We start from the raw sequence: 19,575 nt of genomic DNA, 5'->3' as shown, positions 1-19,575 counted from the left end.
ATTTGCCTTCAATTACAAATACTTCAAGTATTTTTTGACCAAATACATGAGCTATCCAACTTTCATATTTGGTATAGAAATACAAAATTACAAGTACCTATTTAATGGATTAGTATAAAACATATTGAAATAATTAATTATTTTCAGTTTAAGGTACACCCATTTTTTTCCTTTTTTTTCTGTACAGGTTAATTTGGAAATAGAACAAACAAAATTATGTGACAACACCTTTTATTAGATAAATTCCATCACTTACTTAATAAGACAGATAAAAGGTAGATATAAGTAGACATACATTAAGTTGCCGAATTAGTTTTAGCTTACTATGAATGAATGTGTGAATACAATCCATGTCTACTGGAATTTTTCTTTTTAAATCGTTAAAATATATGTATATTGAAAGTGTGAAGTTCGATAAAGTTGATGCAATATGAACTTCAGTAAAAGTGAAATAGTGTTTGAATTTAGTAAGATTTATCCGGTAAGCACATGAATAGACTTCACACTTTAGATGAGTGACATAGACTACTATATAAAATTAAATAATTGTCATTTGTGTTGTGAAATCAGATACATGTATTGTGAATATATATTGATTATCTAACCCTATTACGTGTAATCTTAGTAAAGAATAAGAAAGTTTTGAAGTAACTAAATTAAAACAGAATAATTTCATTTAATTATTAAATTTTCAAATAATACCCGACTGAAATATAATGCAAATGAAAGCTTCGAATATTAGCTCATAATGTTCAAGACGATTGTCCAAATCAGTCACTTTAAAAATTAATATGCGGTCATTAAATTTAATTGATATTCTTTGTTTGATTCTCTTATTTCCTTGATACAGTGAATCTTCCTGCTCAACTTAAGTAAATCATCTGAAAAGTCAACAGATAATCAAAAAGTCTCCACTAAGAAATAAATAACTGATACTTATTCTTTTTATAGTTACATTTACACCGAAGTTAAGTGTCCATTTAGGGTTTATAATGAGATGATAAGAAATCATCAATACACGCAAATTACATGGTGATTTATATTTTTAACCTGTTACCTAGATGTCTTTAATAGCTACCACGCACAATAAAAATTTACATCCTTTCAATCGGGTACTAGTAGTAGGAAAACAAAATTGATCATTTCTCACGCAACACAAATAAGAAGAATTTACAGCGTTATTGTCATGGATAGAGAATTAAATATTATAACAAAAATATCGATCGAAGGTAAGTGACATAGCTAGATTTGTTGACAAAAATTTAAAACTCGAATCTTTAATGTCAGTACCAAAGAGAATGTTTCATATGAGCATTGAATCTGAAGGTGATAAAGTTGAAGATATTTTGAAGATCAGGATTTCCATCTCTCTCAAAATAACATTCTTGGAATCAACTCTAACGATAGTGCTCTCCAGTCTTTCTATATTCATTAGTAGCCTTAAGCATAAGTTCTTGCTTATAACCACTTTTACGTACATTTATCAACCAACCAGTTTCTGTGTATCTAAGTAAATAGGTAGTTCGATGCGCATTTCATACAAAATAGTTTATGAACATTATGCTGCATGACTGGAAAGGGTCAGCGATGGAAGGCCAATATAAACCACCTAGTAATCAAGGTTCATTCCATCAAAAAATTAGTCGTCGTTTAAATTTATCTACAAGGTAAACGAACGCCTACTAATGATTGTTAGTTGCCATCCCCTTGGTACCATCAAAGCTTTAACCATACATTTGAAGAAGCTAGGATTGTCCATACAAAAGAAACTTATTGAATTTGTACTCATACCATGCTCTTATCGCCCAAACATCATTCTACCTCTTCCCGTCATTATATAGATCTTTTATCCCTAACTGACTTATTTCTATTTTTTTATATCATCACATATCATTTCAATTTCGAAATTTCATTTTATCGAGTGACCAAGTCCATTCTAACAATTATAAATCTTCATCCAACTTCTGTAGGATTCACGATAAGTATTCAAGCTCTTAGCGATTATATTTTCAGTTTCTTCGCTATTACTATGTTTGGTAAATTTTTATTCTCACCAAACTAATTATCGATTATCACTATGCAAAAGTATTTATATGCGATTGTACAGCTTTGAAAATGAATTCATCTGAAATGGACGTTTTTGGTAAACAACTCGTTCTACAAATGCCACAAGTTCACCCGTGTAATACTAAATCACGATAAACCCTCTTATTATAATAGAACTCATGGAATGGTGAAATGAAAAATACAAAAATTCTAAATGTTTCCCTTCTAGTATTGACTTCAGATTATCATGAAGATAACTTTTGAAGCATTTCGAAATAACAATGGAAATTCTCGGTACTGAAACATCAAATTAAACTACATAGTCTGTAAGTTTTAGAAAATAAATACAGTAACTTACCATACATTTTTCCCTCTTCCGATAGTATAATTTTCCTACGTCCACATGGTGGATATATTGCTAGAGCTTCCTGAAAACATTGTTCTATATCCATCGACCAAACACCTTCAACATCTGTGGAACTCGAATTCTCATGAGCATCCATATCAGAACCGGAATTACTGACACAGTCATCGTCAAAATGAAAATCTGTAGAATTTGTTGATAATCGCTTCGGCGTTGTAGGCGCTGGACGTTTACCTGATCTTATTTGATGATTAGAACTGGTATTTATCGAATTACAATAGAATGATCCATTTGAAATGGTAGTTGTGACAGAGGGAAGAGTAAGGACAGGATTAAGCGGTGGAGGGCTTCTTTTTAATTGTGTATTAAGATGATGATGAGAATGAAGATGTTGTTGTAGTGCATTATTTGATTCAGTTATCAAATGTTCATGTGTTATCCCAGAATTCTCCAAATGTAACGAAAGTGGCGATTTAGCAGAAGCATTATCAGATAATGATTTGTTTATATACATTTTAACAGATCCTAAATCTGAATCCATATTATGTTTAGATACAGTTTTACTCAAATTAATTAAAGAATTTCCCCCGCTTGAATGATTACCGTTGTTGTTGTTGTTATTGTTATGATGATGATTGTTATTAGAGATTGTCATTTGGACTGAATCACCATCACTACTGGAACCATTCCCATCTCCAGAGGCTGCAGCCATCGCAGTTGCAGATGTGAGATTCGGGATTAAAAAACCTGGTTTACCTTTACAAATTTCCATGCTCCAAATAATATTTATATGTGTATGTGATAAATGTTTACAAGTATGTGTGCATATATGTACAAATATTTCCACCAGCTCTTTCTGTGACAAATATCTCCTCAATATATTTGTTTATATTTACGTATACTTAGTTTTTTTCCATCCAATAAATAAAATCGAAATCTGCTTTTTCTATTTATTCCTCCACTCAATAGAAAAATGGTATTATCATGTTTTGTGCTATTGTGAAATATGCTGAAGAGATGAAGCGATAATATGTGAATTACTAAACGAACACATAGGAATGAGAGAGAAGAAATTATGCTCTGTAAAATTAATCAATTTCTTAAGATAAATATATTTACATGTCTGACCTATAATGAACATATTCACAATGTCATCCTAGTTACTGTCAGTGTCACTGGATATATTGATAGGGTGAGGTAAATATACTATTTTAAGCTAAAGCAGAAGTAACGTTTTGAACTTAAATTAACTTGCTCAAAATAGAACCACTATAGACTTTAAAGACAACATTTTCTAAATTCATGACTAACCAAGCCTCAGATATTTAAAGTATATGAAGTCATTAGTATTAGGACCGAAGTGCGTAGTGTTTTACAGATCCATTATGTCCCTCTATGTGCGTGTTGTGATGTTTGATGTGACAGGGGTGAAGGAAGTGAATAGGGAGATAAGTGGACAAAACGAAAATAGACAGATTATTCGGGTAGGAGAGTAAATGCTTCGGAATGTGCATAAATGTGTTTCGGGGGTGAGTAACTGCTAACATTAATTGTCAAAGTAATTTATTTTAAATCATAAAATCATTTACTGTTATTCCTTGTTATCTTGTCAATTTTGAGTTCAGACTTTTATACAGTTAAAAAAAAATCAAAATATAAATTTCTTTTATCTTCTAATTTCATTCATACAGAACCCAGTTACAAAAGTTTTATTTGAAGAACACGATATACAAATCTATCCTGCCCTGTGATTGAGATAACAATTTCATTTGACCGAGTAACATAAAAATAGGCTTGTTTTTGAATTTTCACGGGTAAGATTGTAGACATGCTTTCTCTTTTTAATATTACGCACATATATGATCAATTTCAGATTTAAGAAACAACACAGTCACCATAGCAATATTTATTCAGCTTACAAGTTAGGATATTCCGTAGGCTACTCTATTGAAAAAAAACTGTAAATTAGGAAAAATCGTATAAAATGATTCATTTCTTAAGAGAGCAAGTCATTGGCATAGTTGCAAAATAAGGGATGGATAGTGCAGCTTTTCAGTAACAAAGTATTCAAACGATGAATAACACATTGGTTATATGAAATCTCAAACAATTTTCATTTCATATATTCCATTTTTTCAATAATTCTGTCTGTACAACGAGACAACTAGTGTAGTCGTAAATAAATCTTAAAAATGAATAGTTCTGTAAGTCTTAGATATCAATGCTAACCCCATTGGTTTGACTAAAATCACACTAGCCGAAGGTGCTCCATCACTATTCCGCTCCAGATCACGAGTGGGTATGCCGTGCTAAGCATCCCTCAGAACTACTAGCCAGAATAGATCAAACGTTTCTCAACACACCGACAATCTTCGAAATCTATCTTCGAACTCATTCATTCCTGACTTCTGATTTGACTGGGTTGGTATCCTTTGAGTATGAAGGCGTTACAGAGGGAAGCGTTATTGAACCCTGAATATCTATGCCATATTTACAAGCAACGGTAACCGAAATGACTACAATAGTATAAGCTAAACTCAGAAATTAATATAAAAGACTATCGTTGATGGTGCAATTTATTATATATGACTAGAATTTAATGGTTATGAATGGTTATGTTTGTGAACGGCAATACAAGATATTATCAGTTTGTTTAGTCACTACAATATTTGAAACACTCAACATTAAGTGGAGTGTTTATTCTCATGTAACACCGATCACAGAAAATATCAATGCAATCACAGAAGTTACCAAAATCATATTGTCTACTTCCTAGTCCTGATCTCGCTCCAGCGATCGATTGCTTCTAACCACCTAGTGTCATGATAAATAACTGGGTGGTGCCTTGTTTTTCGCCAGATTAAAAGCCAACTAACTAATAGATAAAGATGTTGTCAAACATTGTCGTGTTCCAGCGATAAATTATTGGAATAAACATTCATAAAAAAAATATTAATAATACTCAGTTCTTAAAAAGCTCAATATAATGTATGAAGAAATTAAAGCTCATAAAATGAGTAGTATTTGTATTCTTATAGTGTTTTCGTCACGTTTGGTAACTAGCCACTATCATGTAGCTAAAAAAAACAAAATGCTTGATATGGTAAATCCTTTACAGTTTTAATCACATAATTATCTATCATCGACAAACATATCTCCGGACGACAGTTTATTTAGTTTATGTTTCCAAACTCTTCAGCAAGACAATTTATACCAAAAACAACAGTTTAAAAAGACAGTTATATTCTAATCAAACTCAAATTAAAACCTGAATAAAAAAGTGAATTTAAGCAAAATAACAGAAATATTTTGTGTTTCAGTAAAAACAAGTAAATAACTTTAAAATTACAAATATTTGAAATAAAAAAATTGTTACTCATCCGCGTGTGTATTAATTATTATGATAATAATAATTATTATTAGATTAAAACAAACTAAACATTCATTGACACATATCATCGTAAAGATAAACAAACCATTTGACATTTATCATACTCCTGACATAATATAAGTTTAGAATCTATCTAACATGTACTAGGGAAAGAAATTATTCAATGCAATAGATAACATTTACCTATTTGTATGTAGTTGTATATTATAACTTGACATTTGCCATTTTAATGTACTCATTATTTATAAAACACATTGATTTCGTAATATTTCATTTACATCAAACATGAGTGTCAATCGAATAAATATGCAGAAATGATTAACTATATCAATCTATTTCTCTTGCGATTTAAATAAATTTAAATCAACCACTTATCATTAGTGAGATACACATCAAAAGAGGTAGTTGATCACAAAACTCAAGAATAGATTTTAATTTGTCTTCACTTTTCTGTTGGAAAATATCTGTCAAGTGGTTCTGTTTATTGTTTAAGGGATATTTAACATAATTTTTTTAGGTTAAACATTTAAAAGGATTATGTGAAGAATTGTGTTGTGAAACCTAAAGAACCATGTAACGTATATACCAGAGTATTCAATAGTGATTTAAAAGTTAAATATACTAAGTGTGGTAAACACATACACCTTGATTCATAAATTCGTTTCGGAATATCTTGCTCACTTTGAAGTCTAAACATTCAAAGTTCTAGCATAAGTGGGGCTATATATGCATCTTCCCAAGTAATTTTATTTGGGAAAAAATCCATGCCATAGTCCACTCTGGTTTTCAACATTGTCTGCTCCATCTTAAAATGATCGAAATCTTTCGACAATTGAAATAATTTTTAATATAATAGAACTAGTTTATTAGCAATCTTAATAGTACTTCCTGTAAGATCAATAAAATTCATTTCATTGTGTTGACAACATATACAACCGCCCAATTATGAGTAGAGGGTAACAAAGAAATATGTCTATTGACTATTCATTATTGAATTAAGGATCAAAATCTAAACAAAATGAATAATTTCCTCCAAATAGCTGTTTTCCAAACAAAGACTGTGGTTATAGCAGTCTTTTTAATATTTAATATCAGCATCGTATCCTGTAAATCTAATAATGTTCTATTCATTTATTGGGTGAGTGATAATTATTATAGTGTGATTTTCATCAGAGTTAATTTCATTTCAGAGCAGGAAAAATGTCAGATCAAAAACACAAACATGATAAACGCTAGGACTTGAAATATTGAATAACAATTATGCTATAGTTTTTAGTTCTCAATCAGTAAATGAACAGGAAAATGAACTAAAGTTTTGTATATGATATATACACTTAATGAACAAAGAAGTTGTTGATAATCTCAGTAAAAATAAATCAAACAAAAGTTCCTATCACAATCTTTATTAAATATGACTAATTAGTATAAACGTGAGTAGATCCTTCAAAATACTCTGGACCCCCTTAAAGTTTTGTATTTCGATCAATATCAACGAATGAACATCAATAAAAGACAAATATCTTTTTTAAAATTATCTCTGTTTAGTCTCATCAGCAACGTGAACTCGAAAGTATCTTCTAATAAATTATATTTATATGTTGAGAGACTCATAAATGGGTTAATAATTGTCTTGGATGACTAATGACTTGAGAAATCAACTAACTGATTGGATAGTAAGATACATCCACTACTTCTATCTTCTTTTCACTACTTTCTTTCTGTCATAACTATGAGGTAAGTGTTTATACTTAATAAATGATAAATAATTACAACATAATTTACTTTCTCCTAAACTTACAATTAACTTGTCTCGTTCACATCATTGTTAATCACAAGGTTAATTAAATCGAAATCGGTAAAGAATACTCAATGTGTACTCTTCTCATGTTGTTTTGATATACTTCAAAAAAACTTTTTATTATTCACACGACTTTTAAGCAAAATAACCTTTTATATTTCGGATTTGACATTTATATCTCCAGACATTCCGTAATGTTTTTTACCTTTAACTACCGGTTTATAAACATCGATGATAAAAGTAATCTAGTCAAACAGTAAGATTAATGGTATCACCTTTTTTCAACATAAACTAGTTATAGCATTAATTATTTATTTACTGTGATTGATCATCGTTTATTAAAGTGAAAAAGAAGGTATGGTAACTTACACATATAGTTAATCTCATTTTTTTAAAAATAAATGATCCTGACATTTTTGCATAATGAACTTGGTTTTGTTCTGTGTATACATGCAAGGAGAAGTGACGGTTATACACATTAAAAGAGAGAAAGAAAGCATAATTTTGATATCCTTTCAATACATGTGTATACATCTATCATTGCATGTATGTTTGTATGTATGTTTTATATTCAAGGGGGTAAATAACGACGAGTTAGTAGGCCTGCGTATTGTTCTTTTTATCAAAGTTGATTGACATTCAGACATAAAATCAATTGTTTCAGCTGGAGAAATTTATACAAACGAATAATACACGTCAATGTATATCCCTGTTCTCCCTTCATAAACTAGCCAACAACTAGTAAACTATCATCAATTTGTTTTTCCATGTAATTATTGTAAGTGTCATTCCTTAAATTGAATTTTCAAACAATTCAGTACTCTTATTTCAAAAAATCACACATTCATGATAAACAATAATTAACACAAATTACGAGTACTCGAAATATTTGATTGGTGCAAACTTGACACATATAAATGGATATTTACATGCAAAAAGTGAAGCAGAAATAGCGATAAACAATGTCACTTTAATATTGACACATACCAACAGATTTATAGGAATATGACATTGGAAATTAATCATCATAATAAATTGAGTATGATTCGACAAATCCTGGTAAATATTTATTATTTATAATTATAGTGATCATAACGATAATGACGAATGGATCAAACATGTTTACACATTACTGGTATACAAAAATCGACTATAGGATTTAAACAAATTAGTAGGAGCAAGTTGATAGAGAGGACATTACTGGACTAGTCAAAGAGAGAGAAAGAAGACGAGTAGAATAAACTTTTATTTGCGTGAGTATATTGTCTTATGATGAATATATACACAAGTGTACGACTGTTTAAAGAGTATGGTAATTGGAAATCGTAAGTATCATAGATGATTGATTTATGTATGTATGTGTGTTATATCTTTTGAGAGGAACAGAATGCATCATAACAACAACACAATGTGATAGAAATAATGAAAATAACAAAAGAACTCAAATTTTTTCTATCTTCTTTTATTACAAAATAGTTACAATTAAAAAATCTCCGGATTAAAAAAAAACTTAATGATAGACACACCGATAAGAATTATACACACCAGCACACATACACTTATTCACCAAGTAAATATATATGCACTCTTACATTGACCTATTGTAAAGATATTTCTATATATTATGTTAAAGTATATTTTACGACATAAGTATGTTGTATCAATAATAAGTAGCAGATAAATCTGGAAGACACAAGTATAACGTGTTTGCGTCTATGTGTATGAGTGCGCATATGTCTGTCTGTAAATGTGTGTGTGAAGGAAGTCAATGAAAATGAATGGGAGGGTCAACATCGCTAAAATAGCAGCACTATAACGCATATATACCCTTATTTTGTAGAAACAAAAAATTTGTACAAATACACATGCATAAATATATAGGTCACTCATTACAGTAATAATTATGTTTTATTTTCATACTTCAGATTTATTATCATTAGAAGTTTAAAAGACAACTCTTTATCAAGTAAAGGTCTTGATAAGGACAGATAGTTACTAAGTGTGAAAAAGAATTTAAAATGTGATTTTATGATAATCATGATAATTATTAAAATGAACATTGAATGAAGTGATAACATCATGTTAGAATTTTTTAAATACAGTAATAGGACATATATGCAAAGAAAAGCATAATCTACGTGAATTTCGATCCATTTAATTAGTTGTAACACGGTCACTATGACTAGTGACGGTACGTGATACACCGATGAACGAACCTGCAATAAAATGTTTATATATTCTACTTTCAGTATTTATTTCTCAACTGATCTCAACTTGCAATAAAATCTATCTTAAAATTAAAAACCACTAACAAATTGAATAAAGAAATTATCACTAACTATGATTCACTTTCATTATTGTTCATTATACGAATTGATCAGTAGTCGAATAAGAATAAATTGCAATTGAAAATATAAACCAACTCAATGGTCTTAAGATACTGTGCTCGTTAGAGACTGAAAGAAACGCGGTTCGATTCGATGTCGGATCTTAAGTGCGTACTATTGGACAGTGTTATACTAAACTGAAACAATTATTTATTTTTACTGGTTTTCAATGGTCCTCCAGCTCATAGTCAGTCCTTAAATTAATAAAAAACTAACATGAAACAAATAATATAAACCATACAATTGACCGACTGTTTTAATAAACAGATTGGGAATATCTTTTATTCATAAGAGTTCCATAACTACGTGTCAAGTGTTGAATCACTATGATCTTAAAGGAATTTTTAATTAGTGAACAGATTAAAAAATATGTGTGTAGAGTAAATGTGAATATTTGGCTCAAAACCTTTATACATATGGAATAAGTAACAACTGCCAATTTTTCGAATCATAATATGACCACGGATAAATACTCACTGAAACATCATCTGAGGACAGTGGCATATGTCTAAATTTTATAATTTTAATAAGACATCTTGGAGTTTACACTTCATTCAATAATCAACATGGAGTCTCAAGTTCGCGTGGCAATTTCAAAACTTATGTGCCACTGTATAGGGGATCCATTGATCCACATCCCTCACTTCTGTCAATTCGCATTATGTTACGATGATCATCCAACGTCGTCTATGATATCTGTTTTAATTGTGAAATTATTAAGCTCTAACGATTGCCAAATAAATGCTGCTGGAAATCTTAATCAAGGTATCAGGACTCAGAGATTCAATAGCACAATGTTCATCTTGAAACCTGGAGGTTGTAGGTTTGATCCGTTGTAGAGAGGTGTGTAGACAATTATTAGCACAAGATACTGAATGTCTGTTGACCGGATATCACCAGCAAAAACCTACTGTGTGAGAGAACAAATCAGCTTCCAATTGAAGGAGAAATTAGGAAAAGACGCCGGAATTGGTTAGGATATAAATTGCGGAAATCATTGAATTGTATCACGAGGCAAGCGCTGACTTGAAATCCTGAAGGGAAACGGAAAAGAGGAAAACCAAAGAACACACTGCGCCGAGAATTGGAAGAAGGTATCAAAAGGATGAATAGCAACTGGAAACAAGTGTAAAGGATTGCCCAGGATAGAGTTGAATGGAGAATGCTGGTGGGCGGCTTATGCTCTTACACAAGGAGCAACAGGTCTAAGTAAGTAATTAAGTCAGTAAGTTTATAATTATTACGTCTTAATTGAACAGGTCATTCAATTTTGTTAGGCACTGATTTATGCATAAAGTTGCGAGCTATGACCACATTATATTTCATACAACAATTAAAGTTAAAAATTATAATCAATTGGTAATTACCCAGTAAATATGCTTCGTGTGGAGGATTAGTAGACATTGTAGTATTTTTACAGTTGAAATTACCAGTCGATCTAATATAATCCGATATTGAAAACCAGGAAGCACTGGACGCCCGTTTCGTCCTGACATTGGACTCCTCAGCAGTGCATACCCAAAATCCCACTCTCAAGACTCAAACCCAGGACCTTCAGTCTTGCACACGGACACTTAACTTATAGACCACTGAGCCAGCAGCGAATGTTGTTAATGCCTGACTTCAATGAATCCATGATCATGCGCAACGCTTCATCGATTGCCTGTGGTGGAATTTTAGTGAGAAGCTATAACCATTGGAGTTCAATCCATACGGGGTATAATACAGTTATCAATCGCATCCAAATTTATTGAGCACAGTGTTTTTTTTTACAATTTTCACCCCGAGATGTTGTTGGGAATAGGGGATTTATATTCATTTACTCAGGTAGTATTATCATAACTAACTGGAAAAGGATAACCAGGATCCGATTTTTGTAGTTTATCAGGAAATTTCTACTCGGATGTGATGAAGTCTGACCAGAATTGTTAAACAAGATTATTTTCTTTATTAAGGTATCTCATTGTTATAAGAATATTAGTTTCTTATACACGAAAACTGATACCATGTAAACAGAAAAATGAATGCGATTCCCTTCAAAAGACAACCTTTAAGATGAGAGTTATAATCTAGGTTCCAAAATTCACAATACCGAATTTGATAATAATAATAATAATAATAGAATTCCTAGCACCAAATGTGCGACATTACAACAATTATCGCTTTAACATAATTTCAAAACACATTCATTCAAAACATACTCTTAAAACTGTTTCTAACAGTCAATATCTATCACTCATATTCAATCATTGAAGTTTTCCACCAGTTCACCAGCTGCAACTACCTTCCCATCCATCATATATTAGGTGTCTGAATTCCAGAATATTCCACTCCCATTTCATCAAACGATAGATCTAAAGGAAGATGTGGAGAGAACTGAAGTGTTTCTGCTGGAGTTTCCCAGTATTTGGTATCTCGATAATGTGTAACCATTTTATAATAGTGTATGAATACAATACGATTAGCATTAGTAATTATTCAGTTTAGGCAACTCCAAATCAGGTTGTTTAATTGTAATATTCGAATTGCTAGAAAATAAGTGACATAAACGTTTAATCTAGCTGTTAGCTAGACAAATTATGATAAACCAGGAACGACTGGACACCTATTTCGTCGTATTTATATTTATATCTCTATATATTTTGAGTTCATTGAGATTTCCATAGACAACCATGGTTTGATGTACAGAAAGTATAGGTGCATTTAAGTAATAAATCATTCTCATCAAAAAAGCGACATTTATAGAAAAGTAAAATATAATGTTCCACAAACGTGGTTTATGGGATGTGGTTAATATTAGAATGATTTCGTTGAATTCAGAATGGACAATTTCTAAGTCTTAATTAACTAGTACAACAGTGGAAGGGAATTAAAAAACAAATATTCACGTTTCTGTATAGTATTGAACTATATAATGGTTAAAAATGTCTTGATTATTTTTAAAATGACAAACTACTACACTGTTGAAATTTGGTGAGACTGACAATATATCCGAATTCTTTAATGTAGCATAATACAACTCAATGAAACAGGATTTATCAAAATAACATTAAAATCTAATTGATTGATAGCATTGATATATCATTGTCTCGTAGCGATGATGTGAACAGTAACCGATTAATCCATTTCAAAAAAACGAACAACAAGAAATCATATTATCTAGTAACAAAAAATACCTGTGCTATAAGAGCCGAGTGGCTCAATAAAGAACTCACTGAGGTTTGAAGCAAAAGATACTGATCACTAGTCATAATGAGTAAGAGGTTCAGTGGTCAGATGTTGTTATATTAATCTGAACTGGGTTTCATAACATCAGATATATCAGTTGACTATTACCAAAGGATCCCATACTAGGGTAAAATCTCTTTTTAATTTCATTTTTCGATGGCGACTACCCTTAAATAATATGAAGTCTCCACCAAGTCACCTATATTGATATAATGCATATTGTCTTAGAATATTTAACGTTATATTAAGAGAGAATTCTGAAGGTTTCATTGTTAAAATGTTTATTATTTGATATATTAGTAACATTCATTTATAGATTAAAGTATATATTTCTAATTTAAACCTAACCAATGTCATATGAAGCACATATATTTCATCACAGCAATAAGTGCATAAAACAGTGGATTTCTAACATCATTAGATTACAGTTTTCTATAAGCCTATGGCTTGTTACAACTGTATCAACTTATTGACATATTTTTAGTATATTTATAACTAATCATGAGTAAAAAACACTACAAAAAACTGCGAAGTAAGATTTTCTGGTTTTTTAAAGGAGTTCCTTAAAGTTTATGGGTATTTTTTATGAGGGTTAACAATTATTGTTTAGATCAGAGTCGACTGTGTAAATGTTTATAGGCTAAAGTAATAATTATACTTTCTCTTTCTCACACTTTTTTTCATTCACTACAAACACAACTCTTTTTATTAAGTTTAAACTCAAAGTTTATCATTTCTATACGAGTGAAATGCATGAACAATTTGAAGCTATTTACATCACTCTTCAGTGCTTGTTGTAATTCAGTGATAGTAGTTCTGAATGTCAAAATATTGTCTCCTTCAGTAATTAGCTAATCAGTGAAATGCGTCTAACAAACTACAGAGAGATGACGTATATACAACCCTTTGAACTTAAAGACATTCTTTAGAATTTCAGCTATTACGTGACTTGGATCCAGCTAAAAATGTAAGTTATTTCATGGCGATTGAAAATTGACAGAGAATTCTACTATAATAATATATAAAATAACACCAACAATAGCATTCAGAAGTACCTCAACCGTTTGAGGACTCGGACTCGGAAGATATTCTTATAGAGCTTAGAACGTTATTCATTGCTTTGCATATTCAAGACCTTGGTATTAAGAATTAAACAAATAAACTCTGCTTGTTAATAACGATAAATAAGAGTTTTTTTATGAAGAAAGGGATAAAAGATTGGAGGATTTTTCAGCTTAGAATCTATAAGCCTAAAACTTAAATAATTTAAATAATAGGCTAGAAATGTATTGAAGACTAAATGAAAAATTCTACACTACAGTAACGTAAATTATTCATCTGGCCTTCTAAAAGGAGTATTCATTAATGTAATTTAAATTTCTATAAAAAACCTACTGTTCCTGTAGCAGATCTTACTAATTGTCACGAGCTTCTAAACAGTTTAATATTTAATTTATGCATTATCTCTATAGAACATTGAATTAGGTAGTGACCTTAAATATGTGCCACAAAGTGTGGATAACTGATTCGATACATGTTCTCAACTTCAACAAATGACTGATATTCTCTACTTAATACACCTCACCTATCCACTATGTTTTTCAACCACTGGTCCTAAAAAAATAATTGAAGTCATTACCGACTAAATATCTTGTTAATATTTCCTTTTAATAGTAGAACCATCAATAACATGGAGTAGATTCAACTCTCGATGACATTTAGATATCTCATCCAAGTCCAAAGTAACCCAAGTTGATTAAGGACTGAAATTTATCTGCTGGTCAATTTATGGAAGACAACGCAGGTTTAAACAATTGAAGTATATACAAGCCTTAGCCTAATCATCATTAAAGGTCAATCTTAAAACAATATTTATTGGGTTAAACTACACCAACATTACTTACCTTTCCTTATAGTGTTCAGAAGTTTCCATGTTTTTCATCATCTAACCTAATAACATTATAACACTTCTTTTGATCGATTCGATTGATAATTAGACAAGAGAACAGTGCTTGTCTTACATATCCTAGTAAACTTAATTCCTAATTTATAATTTCATTCGAACATTATACATGACTTTCACTTGTTTAAGCGTGATATGAAAGATTAACGGAAGATAAGAGAATGCGATCAATACTGTAATTCAGTAGCATAGTAAATCTGTGGAAAATCAAATAATTCTTTATCAATTACAAGACATTATCATAACAAATCGATAATGCACATCTTCTGCATACTAACTTACATATGTATGGGTAGATAGATCTACACACAATCTGTCTATTTTCTCTGTAGATGTATGCATATGTTTATTAGATAAAGTGATGACACGTGACCAAATGAAATTTTTCAGGTACCTTGGTGAAAAATAGTTACAAAAGTTATGTACAGATAAATAAATAAATGACAAATGCGGAGTATTTTCACACTTTCCATTTTATTTAACTAAATTTAACGGTTGTCAAAACATTGATGTGTAGTAATATCTACCACATGGATTCAAACAATTACTAAAAGCTTAATTATTGATCCAATGTGAAATCTTCATTTAAATTTTGAAGCTAAATTGAAGATCATAATAATGATACCAAACAGTTTAAAATCATGAATTTAAAATTATACTAGTCAATCGATTCATTAAGTGGTTATGTGTAACGAATATAAGGGGCACTGGCAGTTATCTATGCAATAAAAGTTTCTTTGAAATAATTTACATCCGTTACTTCACACTTCCTATGTGTGAAAGCCTCTCAATAAATTTTAAATATGAAAAGGTAGTTCAGATAATAATGTCAATCCACCAGAAAAGTGCAATGCAATATCCCCATCATGAGTTTGTACTCAAGTCTGATACATTCTCGTGTTTCATGACTATAAACAAATCTGGTTCGGTAGATGTAATCATCATTACTATTTCATTCAGGTCGTGTCAACTGTATCGCATATAGTGTGATCTTCAGAAACTATGATCGTTTATATGATCTCTATAGTTCTCCATTGTGATTAAATCTATACGGAATCCACTTCCGTTCACCAAAGTTGTTAATCTTACAAGTCACTTAAAAACAGATTTTGAAATCAGAAATAAAGGATCACAAATTTTTTTAAATAATAAGTGCTTGAGTTCTACTTATAACACAACTATCACGTGAGACATATGCTAACCATTTTATTTCTTGAATTAACGATGGGTTTAAATGACTTGATATTTGGTATAAATTTATAGGATAATGAATGTAGTGGAAACTATCAAGATATTTCAGTGTGCTTAGAAATCAATACAATAATTGAGGTCTGGTAAGAAAAAAGTGATATTTTGTAGAAAGTGGTTACAATCGACAAATGATTTTGTTATCAGAAGTTTGACCTGAATAAAATTTGTTGTCTTGCTTATTTTAATTTACCTTGAATAAAAGAGAAAATCAGCGACTGTGGTGTGTGAATATGTATACATAAAGTTCAAGATTGTATAACAACTTTATGGAATGCAGAAAATATTCTTCTAATATGCACTAATTATGTTTTCATAATTAATTAAACAACTGTGTGATGTACTGATACTTATTGTGAAAAAAATTGTCTGTAAGTACGCTGAATAATCCGAACTAGTAAATAATGATACTATTAACAATAATGAGAATAAATCTTGCTTTCAATGGTATTCACTATCATTGTTAACTTACAGTCTGAAATCAAGCAAACTAACATTCATTCACGTGTGTAAAAATATGGCTCTGTAAAAGGCTCGAGATTTTGTCACATTATTCTAACTATCACCATAACGCTCACTGAACAGCACCATCATGAACTGATGAAATGATTGAAAGAAATCCTATGATCTCACTTTCTTTCCTGATTGTAGATCGTTTACGAAGATATACGATGAATGGATTAGAAGTGAGTATGATGACTCTAGAGTCTACAGCTGAAGCTGTAGCATTATGGAGGAACGGGTTATGAGTCATGTTGATTTTACATAATACTTTGTTAGTAAGTGTACATAAGCAAATCAAAGGCAGTTCAGCAAAGAAAGTTTTCATCACGTCGATATCACTCACTCAAGCCGTACAACTATATTTATAATTATTCTACTGATAATTTGGAAATATGATCCCAAATATTAGAAATTTTCTCTCGAGTTATACGCCTCTAGACATTATGCTTTCTTGTGTTTTGATCACATTAGTTATCATAATTGATCAATACTGATCGGTGAGTAAATAAAAATGTTTATCATTTGATGATCGTCTCGTGTTTATGCTAAAGGAACTATAGCTTCTGAGTTTATCTGACTGTTTTGGAATACTAATACGTTAGATTGATCTGAAGACTACCATAAACCTATATCAGAATTTTATCAATGTTGAATTTTCATTTCTTGTGATTGACTCTAATAATTCTACCGCCACTCCACTACTGAACTTTTTACATCAAAGGGTTTAGAAAATAAATATTTTGGTGTCACAATAGTCTCCATATTATTTCGACTAAAATTTATTGAAGAAAAATATCAACGTGTAGTTCAAATTAAGCGTATTGAAATTAAGTAAGATTCAAGTGATCACACATTCAGAACTTGAAAAATTTATTTCTGTGAAAAGACTAAACAAAGTAAATTGTAAATTGATTACCAAAGAAATTAACTTTAATTGGTACAACTTTTACATATTTTTATGAACTTATAAACCTAGAAACATGTGATAACCTGAAAAAAGTTCATCATATTATGGTTCGAAAAATATCATGATAAGTAATTGGAAAATGAATCAGATACTGCGTGTCAAAACGGACTTTTAACTAAGCATATGTATGAAGACACTGATTTATGTACTAACTGGTGGACAATCTTTTAAGTCGAGTTATTGTAACTCATCACATATTGCTGAGTCAACAGATTTCAAACACATATTTGGCGAATGGAATACTGAAAAATGACGAACTACTAAGCTATATTAATTTATTTCTGTTTCTATTTAGTAATAAGCATGAGACTAATGTAATAATATCATAGAACATACTTATATTTAGAATTTAAGTTTTCTGTATAATAAGCAAATGATAAACTGAACAAAAATATGTACAAAACTATTCTGGTCAAAAGGGTTTATCCATCTAAATAGTTCCGGAATTTTCGCTTGTTACATAATTATTCGATAAGAGAAATGTGATTGACAGAATGAGAGTAGTACCACTTTAAATCGCAATTAAAAAGATAAACAAAGACGTCTCAAGCTTAACACGATAATGTACCAAACGATGGTGTAAAACAAGTACGTTCTACTACCATAATTTTCCTATAGAGTTTTCTATTCATTGAATGGTAGAAGTTACTAAAATCACTCGGTTATTTATAGTATATTTGAATCTATTTAACAGTTGAGTTCTAAATAGAAAATTCCCTAAATGTAGTATTAAATTAATTTCCATAGTTTTACAATATTATGATTTTATGCTCTCTCGTATAATTGTTCTTTCTCTAATAATTATTTTGAAATAGAAAAAGAAATGAATTTACTAATGGATCATACAATTACGTTGAAGTGTTTTTAAACTGAGAATGTTTTTACCGGTTGGATCACTTGATGTCAGATACAAAACAATACAATTGCCGTAAACACAAGTGAATATTCATTGATCAAAATATACAAATTTATAAATAATATAACAATCACAGCACTATGATATTTTACATTTCATGTTTAGTTTTTCGTGATAAACAAGAACTATAATAGAATATAGATAGTTCTCAAATAACTAGTAGAGTTCAATTAATCTAATTGTGTATTAGCATAATAAACTGGATTTCTTAACTATATAAATGGCAAATGATAATTCACAAAATCGATCTACTTACAGGACTTCTATTTTATGTTATCCATAGATTTATTCCTAATTTTCAGGCCCTGGATTCGAATCTCGCGAGCGGGATCGTGGATGCGCACTGCTGAGAAGTCCCACAATAAGATGAAACGGCCGTCCAGTGCTTCCAGGTTTTCAATGGGGGTCTAACATCAACCGGTTCAAGATCTCTATCAATGTTCTCTCTTTACTGGTTTGAGAAATATAATGCCCAGAATATAATCTAACTTTAAAGTACTAGTTACTAGCTTTTTTTATTATTTCGCGTTACGTCCATTAGCTAAACCAGGTATCTTACTCAATATATCTAAGGTACATTGAATTCAACAACAGTATGTTGAAATGGAAGGAAAGGTATTATTATCATAAGATTGTAAATGTTTCATGTTATTGTATAACAACATAAAGTAACTCATTTTAATGGCAATCAGTGTTTAAAAATTTCAAATAGAAGTCTAATTAGTTCCACAAAATGTGGAATCATGTAAGTTGATTTCAAGGT

At 30.4% G+C, this 19,575-nt stretch overlaps 1 protein-coding gene across 2 annotated transcripts in view; it reads right to left on the bottom strand.

Annotated features, from left to right (window-relative positions):
- TEAD1_1 (Transcriptional enhancer factor TEF-1) overlaps window positions 1–19,575 on the bottom strand; it is a 72,859-nt gene that overhangs the window by 37,556 nt on the left and 15,728 nt on the right. For both annotated transcript variants that reach the window (XM_051210787.1, XM_051210786.1), the window contains exons 4-5: window positions 15,460–15,571; window positions 2,405–3,419 (exon numbers count right to left, since the gene is read on the bottom strand). In XM_051210787.1, coding sequence (XP_051070807.1) covers window positions 2,405–3,182 — 778 coding nt within the window. In that variant the 5' untranslated portion in view covers window positions 3,183–3,419; window positions 15,460–15,571. The remainder of the gene's footprint in view (window positions 1–2,404; window positions 3,420–15,459; window positions 15,572–19,575) is intronic.

The sequence above is a fragment of the Schistosoma haematobium genome, chromosome ZW (genome assembly GCF_000699445.3).
Source record: "Schistosoma haematobium chromosome ZW, whole genome shotgun sequence".
NCBI classification, from domain to species: domain Eukaryota; kingdom Metazoa; phylum Platyhelminthes; class Trematoda; order Strigeidida; family Schistosomatidae; genus Schistosoma; species Schistosoma haematobium.
This window is presented reverse-complemented; position numbering and strand designations above follow the sequence as displayed.